General features: G+C 32.0%; 1 protein-coding gene across 4 annotated transcripts; it reads left to right on the forward strand.

The window, feature by feature from the left end:
* The first annotated feature begins 132 nt into the window (after positions 1-132).
* On the forward strand, positions 133-17,692 carry nsl1 (non-specific lethal 1). Of its 4 annotated transcripts, XM_075290645.1 has the most exons (13): positions 133-860; positions 935-1,084; positions 2,742-3,919; positions 4,617-5,874; positions 5,941-6,249; positions 8,134-8,294; positions 8,359-8,730; positions 9,028-9,496; positions 9,565-9,681; positions 10,279-10,927; positions 10,986-11,061; positions 11,846-11,967; positions 16,497-17,692. In XM_075290645.1, exons 3-13 carry the CDS (start codon positions 2,842-2,844, stop codon positions 17,064-17,066), a joined length of 5,181 nt encoding a protein of 1,726 aa, XP_075146760.1. In that variant the 5' UTR covers positions 133-860; positions 935-1,084; positions 2,742-2,841; the 3' UTR covers positions 17,067-17,692. The 4 variants fall into 4 exon arrangements, with proteins under 4 accessions (XP_075146760.1, XP_075146759.1, XP_075146762.1 ...); XM_075290644.1 differs by having other exon boundaries at positions 133-1,084; XM_075290647.1 differs by having other exon boundaries at positions 133-1,084; positions 8,359-8,571.
* Positions 17,693-25,036: the final 7,344 nt, after the last annotated feature.

Consider the following 25,036-nt stretch of genomic DNA (forward strand, 5'->3'; position numbering starts at 1 on the left):
AATATATATCATACTCCGCTTTTTAATGAAAACACGGCGTATATATCACTTGGATACGCCGTAAATTGCATATTAGGTAGACATATACCCATCATTCGCTTTTGCAGTAACGAGTAACTGGTAACCGTAAGCTTGAGAGTACAGTCGTTTTTTTCTTCGGCCAAACGCAGAACTCCGTAAAAAAATTAACAAAAAATATTTCCACATATATCGGGCGCCATTTTTTATGGATTCATCAATAATGTGGATTTAGTTAGTGAATATCATTAAAACATCGTGGAATAACCATAAAAAGTGTTAAAATAACTCGACATAGAGGGCAATTGAAGATTCACGTTGGAAAACGTTTCGTTCATTTTTTCCTACCGTCGTGCATTGTCGAATGCTATGACCGAATGCGATTTCGAACAAAAATTACGTGTATACTTGGATGAAATTATAAATTGAATTGAAAATAATTGTTACAATCGCCGCAGACAGGATAAAGTGGTGAAAAATAGAAAAACATATTGGGCGACCTCGCAATTTTTTGTTCAACCAATTGAATTACTTAAGAGAAAGAGGAAGCAGATCAGAATTGTGAAAAATAGTAGTAAATGTACTACATAAAAAATCGGGTTGTGTTGCGTGTGTGTTGTGTGGATAAAGGCGCGGAGTGTTTTCAGAAGAATAAGAAAATTTATTTAAATTATATAAAGAAATACGAGCATTTTTTATAAAGTTTATGTCCGTTGTCCCCAAACAAAGGCTATTGAAGGCATCTGACAACACTCATTCGCTGGTATCTTTTGCAAAAGGTATTCGTTTTTAGTGCCCAAGAGGAAGAAAACTGCTCCACTTATGCCCACTTTTAACACAAGGTATATATGCCTATATACATAAATGCCCACATACATATATACATTCAAATGTTTTTAATCATTTGATACGAAAGTATACAACCATGTCCCTTGTGCGTTTCCTTGAGTGATGTACGAATACTATACAGATAGCCAGTTAATTACATATTAAAATATTTGCGAATTCTTGATTTGTATTCCTTTGGGCATTTAAACATAAATGAATTTTAAAATCCAACAATAAGGTAAGTATTTTAATATATTAATCAAATATACCGGTAATTCTGTTTCTTATCATCATGCAAAGCATGGTTGATAATAGGGAGTAAGATTTTTTTTGTTATTGTCCGCATTGTTTCGTTTTTGTCGGCAATTTCAAAAGATTCATGTTTCTATTGTATTTCATGGCATACTTGTTTGTCACACCTCATATTTGAAGGAGTTTGTAATATGTGAACAAAGATTAATACTGTCACATAATATGGCTAAACTAGTGAAAATTAAAAACTAATTGTTTTCTAAAGTGTAGTTGTCAAAAGTAATTCTATGCTCTGCGGAAAACTCAACATTAAGTGAAATGGTGCATTATTTCATAATCATTTTTGGACTATTTCATCATGGAAGATGTGGCGGTAATCATAATATTCCATGTTGATTATGGGCCTCGCGTTTCGAAGAGGATTTCAGACTACGAATGTAGGTAATTCTCGCCTATAACCAGACATCGTAATTGAATGTATTCAATATATTCGTCTTTGGTGACATTTAGCTGAAGCAAACCCTTTATCCACAATGTTTACTTCTCATATCGTTTTCTAATTATTGCTTCTAAGTTCATGTAGATAAACTTCGAGCCCTTTTGCACCTACTGACAATATATCATTCAATTTTAAAATATGTGTTTTCACACACATCGTGACCTTAAATATTTAAAAATTTGAAAATTGTTTTACTGATCTTTAGAATCCATTCACTATTACCCGATATCAACCCATTTTGTGGCCGGAAACTAACCACGGTTGAACACCTTTGCTCTTTCAAGTCCATATTGTACGTTTTTTGGAACTGGTACAGCGAGCCTGCTAACCATTGCACCACAGTGGTTTCAATATTCCGATCCATGTATTTGTACACATTTTAGTCCTTCAAATAGACAATGAAATATAATAAAAGCTCAAAACTTTTACTTTAATATGGAAGTAAATATGTTTCTAATTAATTTCTTTTTTTTTAGCATATTAGGGATTTGAAGCTTTACTAGGGATTGTCTTCACTATCAAAAAGTCTTCTTGGCCTTTCGAAAAGTCGGCTTTTTTAATTTTTAGAAAGGCCAACTTGTTAAAAATAAGGCCTGTTTTAAATTCGATGACTCGATTTTCCGTCATTTCAAATAGAGAAAAATCGAATTTGTCCTTTTTGAAATTTTTGAATTGCTGCTGAATCAACTTTTTTTGAGTTGAGCCGGGTTATTTTTACAAATTCATCATATTCGTTAAATGTCATTTAGAGGTTTAAAAAATACCAAAAATCGACTAAGTTTGAGGACTATAAAAAGTTGACTCAAGTTGGAAAATCGAATAATAAGATTGTCCAATAAAGGCAACTGATGTGGAAGTCCGAACTTCGGTTTTTGGAGACTCTAAGATTCTACAGGTTTAATATGATCTGGCGTCTACACTGAGCATTATAGTCTCAAACTCTTTGATTTACAAAAGAAATCATAAACACATATACCTTCCCTGAAATCATATATATTCGAATGTTTTTAATACTTTAGTGGTTGTTTCCTTTGCTAGGCACAATAAATGATTTGAAACATTATAGCATGACTATCCCTTTAAAACATTCAAACTAATTGTTCTATTTTCAAGCCGTTTTTACATATCATTGTATTCTCCCTAGGAATGATCGAAATTAAAAGTATCTTCAAGATTTTTGAATGCAAACTAAAAACTTCAAGACAGCTATGAATTATTAGCCAAATGCTGCAGTTGATACCAATATGGCGCCAGCTCTGACAGAGCCCATAAGTCCTACGGAAAAATTAGACAGTTCTTCTACAACTGCCACAGCTACAAGAGCTACAAGGAAAACCGAGCAGGGGGACATTAAGCCCAATAATATAATAAAAAAATCTCCTCATCTACGTGAAAAAAGGAATTTAAAAAGCAGTATAACAACGGTTCAGAAAGCTACAACATCGGTACGTGCGACTAGATCAAAGGAGACGCAACAGCAAAAGAATACAATCAAACAATCGCCCAAATCAAATCTGAAGAATTCCAATAGGGAACAAGAATTTGTAAAAAGCGAAAGCTCAAATAAAGAGTCCAATAGTGATTGTACAAATAATGAGCAAATGGGCTTAAGCACAGCCATTTTGGAAACCCAAAACCAAATAATCGATAAGAATACAACTACGTCTGATTTGGTAAAGGAAGAAAGTACTGTTGATAGGGCTGCCAAAGAGGATACATCAACAGCTCAACTTTTGGCTGATTTGACAAACGAAGCCATTACTGCTGACATTTGTTTGCGAAACCAATTGAAGGACGTTAACCTTGTAAAAGCTTCGGAGGGCTCTAGATCTCCATTGCAACGGGATTCCGATATAGTTGTACTAAAAGCTATAGCTGCGTCTCCTAGTACTGCTGTAGACACTGCGCACATGGAGACGCAGTGTAATGAAACGGAAACAAATACAAAATCCAAGCAGGATAGCACCGAAAACCTCACCCAATTGGAAACTGAAAATTCAACAGAAGCTCAAGAAGACAAAACAATACCAAAGGACCAAAAATCGGAATCCGAACAAAAGGAAAAACTCAGCACTTATGATGACGTTGTGGAAGAAGACAAAAACGCGATCCAAACCGAGGAAACAAGCTCTACATCAAAACATGTCAATGTGGAAGAAACATGCACACAAGAGTCCCCCATTGGGTCTCCGGATTTCCAAACAGAAGTTAAAACTGATGCCAGAGATAGCTCCAAAGCTGAGATTCTTTGTGTTCAAGAATTACCACCCGTCAACACTGATTCTACGATGACTGCATCAGAAGTTGAGGACAATTTAGAAGGTATGTGTAAAAAGCAATAGAGTCACACAAAAAATTAAAAAAAAATTCACATCGATTCAGTTAAATTAGACAAAAAATTGCTAGAACATCTGCCATGTTTTTAAATGCCATTGGTTTTTATTACTATAACCCAGTATCTATTCATCTGCCAGAGTGGTGGATGGATTCCGATGGATTCACGTGATTTGTTTGTTTTGCCTTACCAATATCTGCAAAGCCTTTTTCTCTTGCGAATACGTGTCTCCTATTTATATTGAAATTTTTCTACTTTGTGTTTTAGTTAAAATTTGTATATACTTTTAAAACTAATTCCTTTATGCTGCTATATCAACAACGTGGCAAATGAACTATGCACATTTTTTTTCGAACATACTATTTAAGATTTTCCGGATATCGTTTGTATCTGTGTTACACAATAATAATATAATATTGTTTTGATATCTTAGCCTTGTCTGCTCTGCTTTTGAAGGTGCCCTAAATTAATACCAATAACACATATACGTAGAGTATATCATATCCATAACAAATAAATAATCTGATATAAATCCCTTACAAACCGATTTCCAAACTTGATTTCTTGGGCATCCTTTAATATATAGATTTTGAATTCCTAGAATTCTAGTAGGCATAATTTTATAATGGGATTGTGATTTATAATATTCGTAATGCCAAATTTATATCTTTCATTATATCGTAGAACGTTTGAGTCAGCTTGATGGCACTGCTATTGATTCCCCGCCTCCAAATAACGATGATGTTGATAAGGATGCTTTAATGAAAATTGTACATAATGTTGAATCTACAACGACACCTCCGCGAACTCCAATACATCAACATTCACTGTCCGAGGATATGCAACACATACAACAACAATTGCAAAATACTCCTCCAACACCGGTATCGCAGCAAGTGCAGGCTCACCATGTGCAGCAACAACAGAATTGCTTTACACCGCAAAGTACGGTGTCATCAGTGAATACTATTGGCAGTGGCAATATTCCGCAATCATTTATTAAAGAATCTGAAGGGGCCGAATTGGAGGATCAAGATATCGAGGAAGTTTTCAAGGTACTAAAGGGTTTTGAAGGTGGCACTACATCGGATTTGAATGTATGTGATCTTAATGTTTTATTCAATGAGGTATATATGCAAATGAATGAAACAGAAATAAATGGAAATGCTAGTGCAACTGCAGGTGCCGTTAGTGCTAGCCAAAGTCTCAGTCAAGGTGGTACAACCAATAATCCCTCAATACAGTTGGTCAAACCCACAGAACTCGAAGAGGGCCAACAAGATATCGAAAAGAGGCAACAACAATTGCAGAGAAAAGTCGACTTTTTGATGAGACGACTGCGTAAACTGCAATCTCGTTATATGTGCAAACATACCAGTGAAGAAATAGCCGGTCTGTTCGAATGGAGTACACGGCAGGTTAGCAAAGGTGTCACAAACAATGTGACTTCGTCGAGTAGCACAGAAAAGTCAAATCCAGATCCCAGCAAATATTTCTTGAAAGTCATAGCAGCAAGACCCCCTGCAAGAGATTGGAAGAATGAACAGGAGGAACTTGTACCTGCCACACAAATAACAACCTTATTGCGAAAAATTGAAGAGGTAGCTACTGCTCAACAACATTGCACAACACCCGTAACAAATTCCCAGCATTACGCAGCGACATCAAAGAAAACAAAAAAATCTTTATTAGAGGCTCATCATGCATCTGGCTCTAAAAATGGCGTATCAATATCATCGATAGGACGAGCCGAGAATATTGTAGTTTCTACATTCGATGAGAATGTAACGGACGAGTTAACACAAGTTGCTGGGCTCTTACAAAGCGAGATGTGTGAAGTACAAAGAGCCATTGATTCAGATGCCACAGAGTCCAGTTCTGGAGGAGAATCTGCCGATGAAATGGTCACATATAATAATCAACAACAACAAACTCTGCCAATGTAAGCATAATATATAGCATATAAATTATTTAGTTTTATTAATCCCGCAATTATCCATTTCTTTAGAGCAAAACGTGCCGCGTGGCGTTATTCACGTGATCGTGCTGCCATTGCGTCGCGCTGGTCGTGGCTACTATCTCAAATATCAGATCTTGAAATAAAAATTCGTCAGCATAGTGACTTATATCAAGAGATTGTAAAATCAAAAGGTCCCGTTACTTGTATGGAAGCCGACTCGAAGCAAATTAAATTGCATGACGATAATGCTGAGAGTTCATGTAGAACTCGTGGCTATATGCCGACATTATTTCGCAAAAGAAAACTTATACAGACTACAAACATGCATACAATTTCGAAAAAAGCAGCAAGACCCAGGTAAGGACATTATTATATGTTGGGGAATGTGGAAAATTAAATATATATTTATTTCTATTTATAAAAGTATTTCATGCGAATTGGTTAAAAATCTTGAATTGTAAACAACATCCACAATTCCCGTTCAAAATATTACTGAGTCTGTTATCAAAAAAAAAAAAAAAAAAATGATAACAAATTTTTAATAATTGGTAAAGATGGGATTTTTAAAATTAATTAAATACCCAATTATTTAAATAAAAATTTTCCTACTGTTCTTATACATTTTCTACCCAAAATTTAGTTATTTCAAAATGTAATATCATAATAAACTTTGATAATTATTAATTTGTTATTTATTACGTTCAGAAGAGACCCTCCCTATAACCATCCTACACGGACCCACAAAGTTCGTAATAGTAACAGAGAGTGTAGATGACGGTGATCCATTGTCGTAAAGTTCTGAGGACACCAACATCTGCCAAAATTCCTTGAGATGTTAAAGGTGGGGCAAATTTTTTGGTAGAGATCACTACCTTTATATCTTTAAGTGCGGCCATTATACATGAACTTTAAGGTCGACTTATTTGACAGGATAGAGCTTTAGCCGCATAACGGCATGAAATCAACTAAATGCTTCATATACATTTTGGATCTTCAAAAAATACGAAATGGCCATTTCGAATTATCCCTTTTTAGTGTGACAATAAATTCGATTCTAAAATTTGCGGACCCTAATTTAAAATGCTTTTTATTTTTATTATTTTCTTCAATCCGTTAAATAAAATTTCGATAAGAGTTTTCGGTTTCGGTAAATAATTTCTATGCGATATGCCCAAATATAAATATGACATATATATAAAAATAAAACACATATTTATACTCTGCGCCACACTGTGGAACAGGGTATTATAAGTTAGTGCATATCTTTGCAACACCCAGAAGGAGACGAGATAGACACAATAATGCTCAGGATGGGTCCCTGAGTCGAACTAGCCATGTCCGTCTGTCCGTGAACACACTTTTGTAATCAAAGTCTAGGTTGCAATTTATGTCCAATCGACTTCAAATTTGGCACAAGTATGGGTTTTGGCTCAGAATAGAATCCTATTGATTTTGGAAGAAATCGGTTCAGATTTATATATAGCTCCTATATATATCTTTCGCCCGATATGGACTTATATGGTCCCAGAAGCCAGAGTTTGGTTGAAATTTTGCACTAGAAGCACAATTAGTAGTGTAGTCAAGTGTGCTAAATTTTATTGAAATCAGTTCAGATACAGATATAGCTCCCATATATATCTTTAGCCCGATTAACCGTCATATGACCACAGAGTTCAAAGTTGTATTCCGATTTACGTGAAATTATGAAATGAGAGAGTAGAATTAACATACTAAGTATGCATGCCAAATTTGGTTGAAATCGGTTCAGATTTCGATATAGCTTCCATATATATACTCACATTTTCCTTATAAAATCGCCTTTATTTTCTTTTCCTTTATTTCTAATTTCTAATCTATATCTATCGACCGATAAATCATAAATACACTTTTACGAAGTTGCCTCAAAATTGGTTCATATTTAAATGTTTCCTATATTTTTTTACTAACATTGTGTTCCACCTTAGCGCATTTGCCGACTTAAATGTAAAATCTATAAGTATTGTAGAACTCTGCCCAAATCTGGTCAGATCTACAGAATATATTTATTTATTTATTTATTTATGTAAATAAATAAATAAATAAAAAAATGTGGATTTACAAAGTGGTGCGGGGTATAATATAGTCGGCCCCGCCCGACTTTAGACTTTCCTTACTTGTTTTTATATTAATTTAACCAAGTAAAAATAGAGTTTTTTGATTTTATTATGGAATATCTTGCAATTACAAATTATGTTTTTTTAGCACAATTAAATGTGGCTGTCAATGGCCTTTACATCCATGTGCATTATGTACGGGCCGCACCGATCCAACTGCTCCTAGAGATTTGCCAGATACTATGATGATGTCAGATAGGATAGCGTTATTAGATCCTGGATATCATCCTGTTCTAAGTTTTAGAGAAAGTATGTTATTTTGGTATTTGACTTAACGATTAACTCTAATGCAAATGGTACTTTTTCTGTTTAGACGTAAATAATGCCTTACATTTTGAAGCCATAGCTAAACAGCCAGATTGGCAACAGCGTGTAATACGTTGTCAAGCAAAAAATATCGCTAAGAGCCTTTGGAAAGCCGAAAGGGAGGCCGTTGCTGCTGCTGGTGGACATACTTCGAAGAAATATGGCGATACTCCAGTTAAACGACGTTATGTGAAGAAAAAAGATCGCGACGATAAATCGGGTACAGTAAGCTCAAATATTTTAACGCAAGCGAGGAGTACAATGCCAACTACAGATGGTGCTGCTGCTGCTTCAAACCAGATAGCATCATCGGCGTCATCATCATTGAACGATGCAACTTTGGCTACTACGTCCACAACAACGCCACTTGTGGCCAACAGTAAATTATTGTAAACATGAAAAATTCGATAATTGATATTAACATAAAACAAAAACAATTTTTGCATCTTTTTTCTTTTCATTTTCTTTCCCCCACTGCTCCCGTGATTCTGCAAAAAAACAAAACAAAAAATCATATGGTCCGTTCGTTCTATTGATTTTTAATTTTGATCATGTTCCTAACTCTGCAATGAACAAACATCCCATTTCGTTGTTCCGTTGTAAACAATATTCCACCTATTTGCTTTTCTTTGGTTCATTTATTGCGATAATGCTGCGTATGGATTTTTTCAACTAGTGGGCAAAAGCGGGAAGAAGCAACAATGTCAAATTCTGAGCGACGTGATTTTGAAGGAGCCCATCATACCAACACCTCCTCGAGTATCATCAACCAATGTGGTGGCGAGCACAGCAATGTCATCAGCAACAATGATGACATCAACCCATCAAACGAGCGATTATCTTCCGACAAACTACGATCAATACAATCTCAACCCAACACATTTATCATCGATCTCCAACAGCAGCAGCAACAACAGCAAAAGTAATAAACATCGCAAACTTTCATCAGCATCGATAGCTGCAACATCTCATCATTATAATCAGCATCATAACAATAACCATCTATATAATGGCGAATCAAATTTTCTACATAACCATGAGTGGTCAACTACAGTGACAGGGGGAGGAGTAATAGAGGGAATAGCTGTTCGAAGTCGCACATCTTCTCCCACACACGGATTTAGTTACCAAAATAAAATCGAACGGTAATATTTCTAATTTGCCAAAAGAGTCTTCTTTAACTAAAAGTAATTCTTGAAAATTTTCATTTTAGATCATTTGATCGTAAAACTCGAGTTTCGTACGACATTGATAATATTGTGATCCCCTATAGCGTTGCTGCCGCCACTAGAGTCGAAATTCTTCCCTATAAGGAAATTCCAACGCCAAAGTAAGTATTAAGAATTACATATTTATTCATGACACATCAAGAGATGGAGTTTTTATGATTATTAGAACTCGACCGAAGAATCAGCTTCGACATTCGACATGATTTCGATTTTACAATATTTTAAACTAATAGTGTGGCAATACATTCCATAAACTTGTCGATAGATCCCAATTTTGTCGTGAAGAAAAAACTATTTATCCCCTAAAAATGTCACAATAGCTATGTACCCTATTAGCCTTATAATGCCAGGTATTGTACAAGTAAAAGTCTAAATAGGCTTTTCTCATGTGATAGAAAAGTAAAATTAAGAAAAAAAAATGTTCCAAAGAAAGAGTCGTAAAAAATTTAAATTTGTTTCAGTTTGTAAATTATACATTAAAAAAAATTCGACGTCGTCTTGGATCGAATCGGCTTTGGCTTCAACTAAAAATATCCTCGTCTATCTGTGTTTCTGTAATAATTGTAATAATAATTTAAGATACTATTTTACAAAAAGTAAACGGACAGGATTAGGTTTCGAGAGATCGATCGAATAACCTTAAAATAATAAGAAACAATTAAAGTGTACTAAACTATATTATTCTAACCCCCATTTAGGTGGCGTGTTATAAATGTTAATGCCGAAGAATCCGAGAGTACTGAAATGTTGGAAATTGACAAAATGGATGGGACTAATGGCAATGCTAGTGATTCAGAAAAGCAAAATTCACAAGATACCATAAAACGTGTAAAAAACTCACTTGAAACGGAGGGAGAGAAAAGATTGGATCTGAATTCTACCATAGATCATACAACTGGAAAAATTAGCGCAATAGAAGCCAAAGAAACCGAAGAAAACTCATTACCTTCTCACGTACAAGGTGTATGTGTAGAAAATGGTTTGAATAAATTAAATGGCTCTAAGTGTGAAGAAGATGATGACGCAACGAACGAACCAGATGTGAAGAAAATGAGGATAGAACCAAATGTGATAAAAATCCAATTGAATGAAGAGCAAAAATCGAGTACGAATAACCTCTGCGAGGAGTTAATTGAAGATATTTCCGATGATGCCATGATTTTGAGACATGAAAAGGCGCTAACAGAAGAACGCCGTAAATTCCAAACATATTTAAAATTTCCGTGGAGTACTCGCTCAAGGGCAAACCGACGTATTGATAGCCGAGCTGAATCGAGTGGAGCAAATACGCCAGATCCAAGTTCGCCAGCACCGCAAACCCCAAGTGTTGGTGGCGGCGATCAGGAGGTATGATGTTATCCTATGAATTTTGCCGTTTTATTTTAAATAATATTAATATTTTCAGAGTATACCATCTCCATCAAATCCCTCCACACCTCTAAATATATTGGATACAGTCTCAGAGGCAGGTGACAATTCCAGTAAGTATTGTAGCTCGTATATACCCGTTAAAAATCTCATGTGAAAAGAGTAAAATGGGATGAATAAAATCTAACGACATCGTACAAATTGTATACATTTTTGTATCAAGAAAACAAGGATGTCGAATTGTTAATAAATGCTGAAGGCTAGCATAAATTTGAGTTTGAGCATTTTGAGCAAAGCAATGCAGTGATCACCTCTTTATTCAAGGAAAGTTTTTATTCCCAGAACTGAGTATAGAATCCCAGAACTGGGCGAATTGATGGATTTTTTTAAATTGTTTCTTTGGCTCGCAACACACGGTGTATTTTCTTATTGACTGAAGCAACGCTTTCTTTTTCTTAAAATTTCTTAAAATTTTTCAACAAATCTTTCCTTCAAACTCTCCAATAACGCTACATATTAGTCATTGCTGGGGGTCCTACCTCTGCCAAAGTTATCAATGAAAACTATTTCATGCGCATCGCAATACACAAATGCGAACATTTGGTTTCATATCGACACTAAAGCTCGGGTATGTTATAATTAACCATATAACGCAGTTCCCAACAACCATATCGTTGTGAATAGTATGATGTAGCACTTCCCAATTGACCTAATAAATTTGTAAAAATTTCTTCTAAATTTTCGATTTATAGTATGCAATCTAATTACAAGTAAAATTCAATGGCATACACGTTGGTTTTGTATTCATTTCGTGTATTTATTATTATTATTATTTTTTGGTTATTGTTATGTCATTTTTCTACATATTGTTTAACTAATAACCCACGTTATGTTTAGCTTCATTTTTAGGTGTTGCATTTTTATCAAACCATAATAGTAGTAAACGTCAGGAGAGGAGACGCACTACTTCAACGAAGCGCGATTTAGAAAGGCGCAGTTCTACACCTGATTCCAAAGAGGTAAGATTGAATAATTTTCCAAGGGATGGCCCTAGCAAATCATAAAAAGTAGACATCTTGATAATACGCTTGATTAATATATTTATTGGTATTAATTTTTTATTTTTATTTTAAATTTTTCAAAAAAAAAAAACAAATATTTGGTATAGTTTCCCCACTAGGGAATATTATAAAAAAAATCGATGTCAATATTTCACCTGTACTATTTTTTAATGTTAGAATTTGTTTGCTATTATATTATCCTATAAAACAAAAAACAAAAGATGTAATGAAAGAAGAAAAAGGATTCATAAATAAGACAGGACTTTCAACACAATGTGTGATAAAATTGGTACACTCAGTCAACTTAAAGTGCAGTCGTTGTCTGTTGTTATATTTTTGTACTTCGTGGTCTACCAAACAACTATTCGTAGGGATAGTGTAAGCCCTTTATTTCAGTGTCACTTAGACTATTCAGTCTACAGTGGCGAACTTCTTCTCACTGAGTAAGGCTCGTTTCCATGTTTAGCTCACACAGAAAAATATCACCAAAATTTTTTCAATTAAAATTTAAAAAAAAAAAAAAAAACAATAAATTTTTTAATTGGAACAATTATTTCTTTAATTGAATTTGGTGATTGATACACACAAAAAATTTTTATGATTCAATCACAAAATTAATTGATCCAATTAATGTTTTAATTGAAATGTCTTCAATCACGAAAATGATAGTAAAAAATTAATTGATTTTATTAGTAAATTTCAATTAACTTTTTAAATTGATGCAATTAAAATTTTAATTGATGTTGATTGCAAAATTCAATTAATTTTTTAATTAAAAACGAAACTATTTTTAATCGCTATACTATATTTCAATCACTTTCTATAACTATTTTTAACCTTTTTAGTTTGATTCAAAAATTGATTTTTTCTAAAAAATGTTTAATTAAAAATAAAAAAATATCCATAATTATTTAACTGACTTACACTTCCGAGTTCGATTAAAAATTTAATAGTATCAATTAATTTTTTTACTGAACATTTCAAAAATTTCAATCATTGACGTAGTTAACTTAATGTTTATAGTATGATTAAAAGATTAATAGTATAAATTAATTTTTTAATTGAAAACATTTTTAATTGGGAATATTTTGGTGATATTTTTTTTCTTGATTAAAAATTAATTGGTTTCATTAGCAAATTTCAATTAATTGTTTAATTGATTCAATTAAAAATTTAATTGATGTTGATTCTTAAACTCATTTAATTTTTCATTAAAAACTTAACTAAAATGAGCTAGTGTTTTTAGTTTGATTAAAAAATTGATTGTTTGAAATGAATTTTTAGTTAAAAATGAAAAAAAAATCCATCAATTTTTTTAATTGACTTAGTCTTCCGAATTTGATTAAAAAATTAATTATGTTAATTTTTTATTTAAAAATTTTCAATCATTGACTTAATTAACTCAATGTTTCCATATTGATTAAAAAGTGGATTGTATCAATTAATTTATTAATTGCAAAACTTTTCAACTTCAATTAACTTTTTAATTGGAAATATTTTGGTTATATTATTTCTGTGTACTATCATTTCTATGATTGAAGGCATTTCAATTAAAACTTAATTGGATCAATTAATTTCGTGATTGAAGACAAAAAATATTTTTTTTTTGTATGTAATGACAGGGGACCTCCTATTTACAGCCGAGTCCGAACGGTGTTTCACATTACGATGAAACCACATAGAGAAGTTTTGAAATAATTAGAAATGTCACGTGCATAATTGAGAGGGAATAATCTACCGCTGACAATTTTTTTTGATGTTCGGTCGAAACTCGGATTGACCCCAGGAACATGGCAGACATTCTAACCATTCCACCACGGTGGATATCTCAGGGTTTTAAATATTAACCAACGTGTTTTCAACAACCAAACAAAATATTTTTTTAATATTCTTAAAAGAAAAATGTTCAGCAACTTAACTTTTGAGTCTATAGATGTTGGAGAAGTCTATCAAATTCTGTCCAGATCGAGTGATATTTAAATGTATGTATTCGGGACAAACCTTTATATATAGCCCCCAACACATTTGACGAATGTGATATGGTATCGAAAATTTTGATCTATAAAGTGGTGCAGGGTATAATATAGTCGGCCCCGCCCGACTTTAGACTTTCCTTACTTGTTTTTAAACTGGCTTACTCTTCCAAGTTTGATTAAAAAGTTAATTGTATCAATTAATTTTTTAATTGAAAATTTAAAAATTTCAATCATTGACGTATTTGACTTAATGTTTCTAGTTTGATTAAAAGATTAATAGTAGAGGTGTGCACGTGACACGAAATTGTCGTGACTCACGGAAATTTTCGTGACTTACGCGTGAGTCGCGCTGACGGCAACGGCGTGAGCGTGATTAACCAACCAAATGTCGTGCGTGAGCGTGAGTCACGAAAATAATATCTTCGTGAGTGTGCGTGAGTAACGAATTTCGGAAAAACACGTTAACGAAAATAATCCCGCTGACGAACGTAAAATGCAACGAGTTGAATTCATTTATAATTTTAGTGACATCCTAGTTGGTAAGAGTTGTATAACGCACTCGATTTTAACATTACTCATGTTTTCAGTCAGGTTCTAAAGGTAAATCACTCATAAAATTATTCGTGAGTCACGAGGTTTTTCGTGAGTCACGATATTTTTCGTGAGTCACGACATTTAAAAGATTTTCTTTTCGTGAGCGTGCGTGAGTCCTACCAAAAAATATCGTGCGTGAATAAGATTTCTCCGTCGTGAGTGTGCGTGAGCAAAATATTACTCATGTGCACACCTCTAATTAATAGTATAAATTAATTTTTTAATTCAAAAAATTTTCAAATTCAATCAATTTTTTAATTGGAAATATTTTGGTGATATTTTTTTCTTGATTAAAAGTTAATTGGTTCCATTTAATTGATTTCATTTAATTTTTTCACTAAAAACTTAAAAATTAAAAAAAAATCCATTTTTTAATTGACTTAGTCTTTCGAATTTGATTAAAAAGTAAATTGTATTAATTAATTTTTTATTTAAAAATTTTCAATCATTGACTTAACATAATATTTCCATATTGATTAAAAAGTGAATTGTATCAATTAATTTATTAATTGAAAAACTTTTCAACTGTGATTGAAGGCATTTAAATTAAAAATTAATTGGATCAATTAATTTCGTGATTGAAGACAAAAAATATTTTTTGTATGTAATGACAGGGGACCTCCTATTTACAGCCGAGTCCGAACAGTGTTTCACATTACGATGAAACCACATAGAGAAGTTTTGAAATAATTAGAAATGTCACGTGCATAACTGAGAGGGGATAATCTACCTCTGACAATTTTTTTGGTGTTCGGTCGAAACTCGTATTGACCAAAGGAACATGGCAGACATTCTAACCATTCCACCACGGTGGATGTCTCAAGGTTTTAAATATTAACTAACGTATTTTCAACAACCAACAAAATATTTTTTTAATATTCTTAAAAGAAAAATATTCAGCAAACATTTTATTTAATTAACAGTGCAATTAATCAAAAATTAAACTGTTCGGGAGCCTCCACGGCCGAATACAAATATTTGGGTAGGTTCTAATTAAGCTCCCACTTCGCCAAAATGTGGAAAATTCAAAATGGACTTTTTATAATCTTCAAATTTGACCAATCCACCTTTCATATTTTTGACACAAACCGACTTGTTGAACTTTAATCGTTTTTAAAGCAAAAGTTGCAATGTCGACACTGAGGGACACTGAGTGTCCCAAAAGCACTTTTAAGATATGTTTTTGGAAAATACTCTTATCGAGATGTTATATATCCAATATTAGCTAAAATGTTTGCTGGTTTGACTGTGGCGTCAAATTCTATTTTTATTTCTGTGACCGTACCGTAAGAATATCTGTAGGCAACATCATTTATTCACAGACTTTGATTAATCTAAATGTGTAAATTTATCCTGTTTAACCGCAGTTCAAAAAGCCGATTTTTCCAAATTTTGAAATTGTCGGAAAATCTAAGTCAATTTTACTGTTCGAGCTTTCCAATTTCTGATTACAATGCAATTTTTTGTCTCACCTTATCCATGTTGGGATTTTCTTCGAGTTATTCTTTCTCAATGGCAAAATTTTGCTTCATAGAGTGGAACACATTTTGCACACGGAGTTAACATCTGACTTGCGTATTTTATGGCCGTCATATTGAAACAGTTGCAAGTAAAGCCTACATGATTTCCCCTATTATAAAGCACCATGGATTTCTTATAGGTAGGAAATATTTCATTAGGCACTTTTAAGTTCTGCCCCGTCATTGTCGATAAGACAGTTTTATTAAATGAATTTGAGTAAATGTTTTATTTATAAGGTTCCAATTGAAAAAATCGATTACATACCGCTAAGACAGATTTTGCTAAGTTCATTACACGTTCCTTTCCGTTCCAAATTGAACATATCTATGCTATTTTACCAATTAAGATTAATGTCACCTGTATGTCTTTAACTCTTTAATTTTTTGTATACTTCAGATTATACCTCCATACGAACCAATGAAATTTCCACTAACTGATGAACAATTTGAGGAGCTAATGAGTGCCATGCCTAGTGAGCACGGCGAAGAGAGTAGACGTTTCGATGATTGCTATTTACCAGGTAATGGTGGTAGCGGTATAAAAACACGTAATTATTATGCGACCGGTAATGCCTCAAAACGTTCCTCGCGATCATCCACAGTATGTGGTGAAAGGCGTATCAAAGGCTCTTTAAAAAATAATTCAGTGGATGATGTCAATACTATGATGTCTCTAGACAATGGTACTGATGATATTCTGTTTGATGAAGAATATGATGACTATCCCAAACACCACTTGGCACCAAATGATCATATGACCGCAGATGATTGTGCAGACCATAGTGGTGATCAAATCGATATGTACGCCGATGAATATAATAATTTCTCCTCAAAACGAAGGAAGCAAAAACATCTTTCTGATGAAAGTGATGGTGATTCCACAGAAACTGAACCTTTTCAAGATGATGATCCCAATGATCCTGAATGGAAAGGTGAGGGAGAAGATCGTTCACGTAAGAAAATATAAGCGATAAATATTTTGTAATTTGTTATGTCCTTCATTCTTTATTTGGCTAAATAGAGAGACGGGTTTTAAGTTTTATTTTTTTTTTAATAATAATTTCCTTTTGTTGGGAAGGAATATTATAGATTTTTATATCATCTATTATATAAAATTAAAACTTGTTGTGTTTATTATATAACTACTTTAATTTTATAATATTAGCACATACAAATTATTCTATAATTACTGTTCATTCTACACAAAAATTGAAAAGCTCATACCACACTTATAAATAGAGAAAAACACATGAATTCAATGAAACTACAAAAAACATACAATTGATAAACAAACAATAATAAAAAAAAAACATAACACGAAAACAAAAAACAATTCACTCTATTTTCTCCGCAAATTATTTCTATTGTGATTATTTACAACATTTTCATACCGTCATACTATTAGCATTTCTTTTATTGGAAGTGAGATGATTGTGTATAACCAAGAGAAAATGCAGCGTTTAGCGTGTAAATAAAACAAATCGTACATACAATAAAATATTTATATACATATGAGTTTGGTAATTACAATATAAAAATGTATATATTATATAGTTCTACTAAATAGTATAATAAAATTATATTTATACGGTAGCATTTTGGGTTTTTTGTTTTTATTACATTAAAAAATGTTTCCACATTTGACAGAAGAAAAAACTCAAAGTTCAATAAGTCGTAAATTATGAAATTATGCTTAACGCATTTCAGCCTAGATGCGTGTCAAATAATTCTGGCTCCAAGAAAAAAAAAATAAAAATAAAAACAGAAGACATAAATGTATATGTATTTATTTTTAATTTCAACCTCAACTGTAAACTTCAAATGTTCATGAATGTATAACCAAAAAAATGGAAGAGGAAAGTACATTATTTTTAAAATATTACCAACTTTATGAAGAGTACTAATCATAGAAGACCAACTTTATAATAAAAACGAAAGCAAATATTTTTTTTAGTCCATAGATTAACAATGCAGGAAACTAAAGCTGCATATTAAATATATTTGCAACCAATATGTTTTACTTTCTTTTTTAAGATTTGCTTTTATTATTTTTTATTAAAACGCTGTTTTGTTTACCTCTTATTATTATCACATACTTTTATATTTTCTCTTACACTAGTTGAACAAGTTTATGAGTAAAAATAAAAGAAACAAAAAAAAACTTTAAAATATTATTAGTTTGTAATGTTAGTAATTTGTTTGTAATGTTTATTATTAGCGATTTATAATACAGATTAAGAAATAATGCAATTTATAATTGCATTCATCCATATAACATGATAAGAAATGAAAAAAAACTTCAAAATAAAATTTAAAAAATATATAAAGAAGAAAATGTATTTATTTTTTGGTTGGGAAGTAATAAAAAGGGATTGCTGGTTCTTAATATGCATTTAGATTGTCAGTTCTTGTTTATAATTAAAATATTTTTCTATAAGGACATTGGGATAGCTAGGCTCTACTTAAGAAAAAAATCAAAATAAAGTTATTTTGCGGCAAAAACTTTGAAATGTTAAATTTGCTTTAAAATTACGACAGAAAAGGTGCGAGAAAAAAAATTAGTCTTTATAGGTGAATTTCTAAGGGGTTGTACAAAATTGTTGGTGCACATAAGAAACACGTAGGCAGAGACGTCATTATTGAGGGTTTTGTACATTTTGTTGCAATAAGAAAACTAATTTCATTCGAAAAAATTCTAATACACAGTATGTAAGACTGCGAATGGAATATACTTTGGTGGCTCAGAGCAGATATACGACTGAAATGGTAAAAAGCTTCGGAGGCTGCGAGCAGGCATTAATTAAGTATAAATAATAAAACTTGTTACGCAATTCTAGCGAAAATGTTGCAATCCATAAAAAATACTTATCGAATTTTCAGTTCAGTACAGAGCAGATAAATTAACTCAATTGATGCGCAGCTTCTTGTTGCTCTAGATTTCGGCAAGACTTTAAGGAATAGTTTTGTTTTCATTTATAATTTTGATTATTTCCGCAAAAGTAATCGCAAAAAAAAGAGATTTTCAACTCGAAAACCGAACATAGTACCCATAGATATTATAATACATAGATGATCCACTATTCTTTTTAAAAAAATGGGTCAGTTCCAAAAATTAATTTTCTGACATTTCGTTTTGATTTTTTCGTAGAGTCAGTCCCAAACATTAATTTTCGTGCATTTGCTTTTGAGTTGTTCGTAAAGAGCAATGCTGCTCAAAATTAAATTTCGTATTGTCGCGGTTTTGGTCACAATTTTTTGTTCAAATATGAACTTTTAATATATTAATTTATTTATAAATCCTCTGGTGCATCATAAACGTTCTAATTTTGTGTAAAATTGGGAAACTACAAAAAGGAAAACGAAAGAGAATGTAAGCGTGCTCTTATTTTTCTCGTTTATTTTTAATCTTCGGAACTGTCGAACATAGTTTGACACCCATGGCTCATCTATATGTATTATAATGTCCATGATAGTACCCACCCTTCTATCATGAAGGGTGTTTCTTATGTCGGGTAAACCCGACATGCACCTCCAACGGAATTTCCGATACCCATAAGAAATACATAGACTCGTTTGCTAATCAACCATAGTTGCCACATTTGGTAGAATTCTACCAAAAATGGTAGATTTTTTAATGTTTGCTAGATTGGTAGACATCTTGATGTTTTGATCGACTTTGCAAAATATTCCACCCCAAATATTTTCTATAGAAATAAAATTCCGACCAAATTTTCTACAGAAATAAAATTTTGATAAAAATTTCTATAGAAATAAAATATTCACAAAAGTTTGTAAAGAAATAAAATTTTCACAAAATTTTCTATAGCGCTAAAAAAAATTCTATAGAAATATTTTTTTTTTTACAAAATTTCGATAGAAATATAAATTTGACAACATTTTCTATATATAAATAAATAAATGTTGACAAAATTTTCTATAGAAATAAAATTTTCACAAAATTTTCTATAGAAATAAAATTTTCTATAGAAGATTTTTTTGTTTGGTAGTTTTTTTTATAGAATTTTCTCCAAATTTTGGAAGATTATTTTTGGCTCGAGTAGCAACCGTGTAACCAACAAGCAATTTGTTTTAAATTTCAATCACGAAAAATCAATTTTTTAAATGAAATCTCTTCAATTGTGAAAATGTTAGTATCAATTAGCCATTTTGATTGAAAACCAACAGGATTTTTTTGTGAAAAATTTAATTGGCGAAATCAATTAATTTTTTAACTCATTCAATTAAATAAAAGATACCGAAACAGGCAATTAACGTCCAAATGCATTATATCTAATTTTACAATTATTAATCGAGCTTTATGGACAGATTTAGATTAAGAAAGATTCATTCGCCCGAATCGAAACATGCACGGATGAAAAAGACTGTTTTTCATATGTTTGGCTATAAACATTATATGCTTGGAACACAAATTTTTAAACACAATATTTTTGAGTGCAAGCATATAATGTTCATAAACTAGCATAACATGTTTGGGACATATATGTTAATATGTTAGAACATATTATGTTTGGGACATAAAATGTTTGTAAATATAATATACTTGGATGCAAACATATATTAATTTAGAAATAGCCTATAAACATATATGTGTTTAGTAGCTTGGAGCGCTATTTAACAGGGAGCGATATTGAATTAAGTTGGTGGTTGTTGCTTGTTATTACAAAATTAACATTTTATTTTTCCTTGGGCAATTGATCAGCTACTTCTTTGATCCTTACAAACTGTGTGGTCCGCTGTTCGAATCCCCGTCCGGCAAAAGGTAAAATTAAAATAAAAAAAAATCATAAAATTGAATAATTTCTTCTACAATGTTTGTATTACAGAAAGAGGTGCTAAGAACTAAAAAATCTCGTGGAAGTGAGAAAGATGTGGGGGAATATACAATTGGGCAGAAACAAAATTTTGAGCATTCAGGTCGAAAACCTATGTTGTTAGCACCTATATTACCTGTGTATTTTCGTAATTCATTATGATTGTAAATATATAAATAAATAAATAAAATTTTGAGCACAATATTGTTTGGGAGAATTTTTAAGCATATAATATTTTTGGGTGCAAAATGCTTCCAAATATATTATATGGTCACATAATAACATATTGTTTTTTTGGAAGACAACATTATTGAATTTGGATGCAAAAATACAAAATGTTTGGAACTTAGACTACCCAAACATATATTGTTTAGACCAATATGCTTTCAAACATATTATATATTGGTAGAGATCAAACATATAAATGTTTGGGCAATACCCAAAAATGTATATGCTTGAAGCAAAATATGTTTGGGAGTATATGTTACAGAAGCGATTTTTTGTAAGGGTGTGTACAGTCCAGGCCTGTATAGATTTGTATGTGGCGTTTTCTTTTCAATGACTCTATTAATCATGTTCCTTAATCTAAATCTGTCCATAAAGCTCGATTAATATTGTAAAATTAGATATAATGCATTTGGATGTTAATTGCATGTTTCGGTATCAGGCTAACATGAAATATAATAAAAGATTGGCTTTTGACATAAAATTCAATCAATGCTTTATAAATAAAATTTAAATTAATTACGCAATATAAAGCAATTAATTATTCAATTGATTTAATTGATATTTACAGTAAATTTCAATCAAAAAATTAATATATTGCGATCCAAGAAAATATGCGATTAGAGAAGCAAATTTCATCGCATCCGGTTAAAATTTGGTACCTGGTGTTAATACTGTATGGCTTCCAACACCCATGCAAAAATTGGTCCATACCGGTCTATAAATATATATAGCCCCCATATAAACCGATCCACAGATTTTGCTTGCAAATTCTCTTGAAGGAGCTAATTCCATCCGATCCAGTTGAAATTTGGTATGTGCTGTTAGAAGGCAGTCTCCAAGCTCAAGAACTTTAATTAGACAAAATTATTATTTTTTACTTATTAAAGAAATTTTCATAGTTTAAAGGAAAACATTGGAGTTAGTGCAATACGAAGTTCAAGATGGGCGCATTATTGGTAACATATATATTTTTTAAGAAATTCTGAACTACTTTGTGCGATACGCAAAATTAGTTCATCTTTATGCTTCATTTGTGTATAATTTTTTTCCTCTGTTTTAGTTAATTTAACTAACGTACGCAAAAAAATATTAAATTAAAAAAAAAGTAGAATGAATTACAGGAGTTTTCGCTTATTGTTCATAGCCATAGTTGCGCAACTTTTTTGGACAATATGTGTAATTCGACAGTTAAGCAAATTCTTTTCTTTTTTCACAAAAATAAGTAAATATTTTTCGACAAATTCAAGAAAATTTATTAGACATAATTAATTTTTTTTTCATTTGTTAAAGAAAATGTTGTAGTTTGAAGGAAAAAATTGGAGTTAAAAATTGCAAGAATGTCTTTAGTGATATACGAAGTTCATGATGAACGCATTTGTAGTAAAATTTAAAAATTTAAATAAATAATGAACTATGTTGTGAGCTATGCGAATTTAGTAAATCTTTATGCTTAATTTGTGTATAATTTTTTCTCGCTTTTTAGTTAATTTAACTAACGTACGCAGAAAATTATTAGAGTAATGGAATTTTTCTCCAAACATAATAATTCTATGAACTAAAATAAAGTTAAATTGGCTTTAGTGAAATAGAGAGTTCACTTTTTTCTGAGTGTATAACCGGTATATAACCAGGAATATTATTATAAAAGGAAAACTAAGAAAAATACTTCTTTTTTATTAAAATATATGGTATTTAAATCAATGAGATACATTTCAAGAATGCTAATTCTTAATTCTATTATAATAACCCATATCTGACGCTTTTTGCATGATGTTGCCAACATTTTATTTTATTGTGGATTATATCTTAAATAGTCTATATCGATTTCTTTTTATGAGCACAATAAAAAATGGAATATATGCTAAATCGGCCTATAAGTGAAATCGATTATTCAGCAAACTATATGTGTGAAATTTATGTCATAATGATAGTAGAAGAAGGATTTTTGGACTATATGTGGCAATCTCCTATAACATATGTGCGATGGAGTATAAGCGGAAACTACTGTACACTGGTAGAAAAAGTTTGGTTATATTAATGAAATGTGTCATTAAAATTGAGCCAATGAAACAAATTCATTGATATAATGACATTTTTCGTTATTATAACGAATTTTTTGTTAGTCAACGAAACGTTTCGTAACAGGTTGGCTGATAAGTCCCCGGTCTAACAAAGAAAAACACATTTTTTTGTCAAAATTCGTTTTTATTATTCAACATAGTTCCCTTCAATAGGCCTCAGTTTCGGCGATCACCCCTTCATTGCAGCCAAATTTTTTCCCTGCTAGCATCCTTTTGAGGTCTGAGAACAAGAAAAAGTCGCTGGGGGCCAGATCTGGAGAATACGGTGGGTGGGGAGCAATTCGAAGCCCAATTTATGAATTTTTGCCATCGTTCTCAATGACTTGTGGCACGGTGCGTTGTCTTGGTGGAACAACACTTTTTTCTTCTTCATATGGGACCGTTTTGCCGCGATTTCGACCTTCAAACGCTCCAATAACGCCATATAATAGTCACTGTTGATGGTTTTTCCCTTCTCAAGATAATCGATAAAAATTATTCCATGCGCATCCCAAAAAACAGAGGCCATTAATTTGCCAGCGGACTTTTGAGTCTTTCCACGCTTCGGAGACGGTTTACCAGTCGCTGTCCACTTAGCCGACTGTCGATTGGACTCAGGAGTGTAGTGATGGAACCATGTTTTATCCATTGTCACATATCGACGGAAAAACTCGAGTGTATTACGAGTTAACAGCTGCAAACACCGCTCAGAATCATCAACACGTTGTTGTTTTTGGTCAAATGTGAGCTCGCGCGGACCCATTTTGCACAGAGCTTCCGCATATCCAAATATTGATGAATGATATGACCAAGACGTTCCTTTGATATCTTTAAGGCCTCTGCTATCTCGATCAACTTCATTTTACGGTCATTCAAAATCATTTTGTGAATTTTTTTGATGTTTTCGTTGGTAACCACCTCTTTTGGGCGACCACCGACCTCCGTGCTCATTTCACCACGCTTGAATTTTGCATACCAATCAATTATTGTTGATTTCCCTGGGTCAGAGTCCGGAAACTCATTATCAAGCCAAGTTTTTGCTTCCACCGTATTTGTTCCCTTCAGAAAACAGTATTTTATCAAAACACGAAATTCCTTTTTCCATTTTTTTTCACAATAACAAAAGTTGCTTCACAAAAGACGCTCTATCTCACAAACTAATTGACTTACAGACGTCAAATTTAAATAATATGCATTTAATACTAGCGACGCCATCTATGTGTCAGACCGGGGACTTATCAGCCAACCAGTTGCTATTAACGAACATTTTCATTGTCTTAATGAAAATGTTTCGTTGTATCAATGAAAAATTTTCGTTGGCTCAATTTCAATGAAATTTTCTTTGTGTGTACTATTCCCTATTGCTGTAACATCTAGAAAGCGTTGAATATCCTTTGTGTGAACGTCTGAACTTACTTCTCGGAGCCTCCGTGGTGCAATGGTTAGCATGCCTTCCTTGTATACACAACAGGGATGGAAAATACAATTTTTAAGAAAGTACATAAAAGGTATTTTTTTGAGCGAAAAAGTACTTTTCACTAAATTTCAACAAAAATTCCATTGGAAAATTATTGTCAAGAGCTCCTTTAGACTGAATTTTAAAGAAAATGAATTTTTTTTGTCAACTCCTCAATTTTAAATATTTTTTTTTTTGTTTAGTTTCATATCCGCTTACGAATTTTCTGTAGGTAAATGAAAATAAATTTTTGACAAAATTTTCTATAGATATAAAATTTTGACTTAATTGTTTATAGATATAAAATATTGACAAAATTGTCTACAGAAATAGAATTTTGACAAAATTCTGTAGAAATAAA

Source organism: Haematobia irritans, chromosome 1 (assembly GCF_050003625.1).
Source record: "Haematobia irritans isolate KBUSLIRL chromosome 1, ASM5000362v1, whole genome shotgun sequence".
Classification (NCBI taxonomy): domain Eukaryota; kingdom Metazoa; phylum Arthropoda; class Insecta; order Diptera; family Muscidae; genus Haematobia; species Haematobia irritans.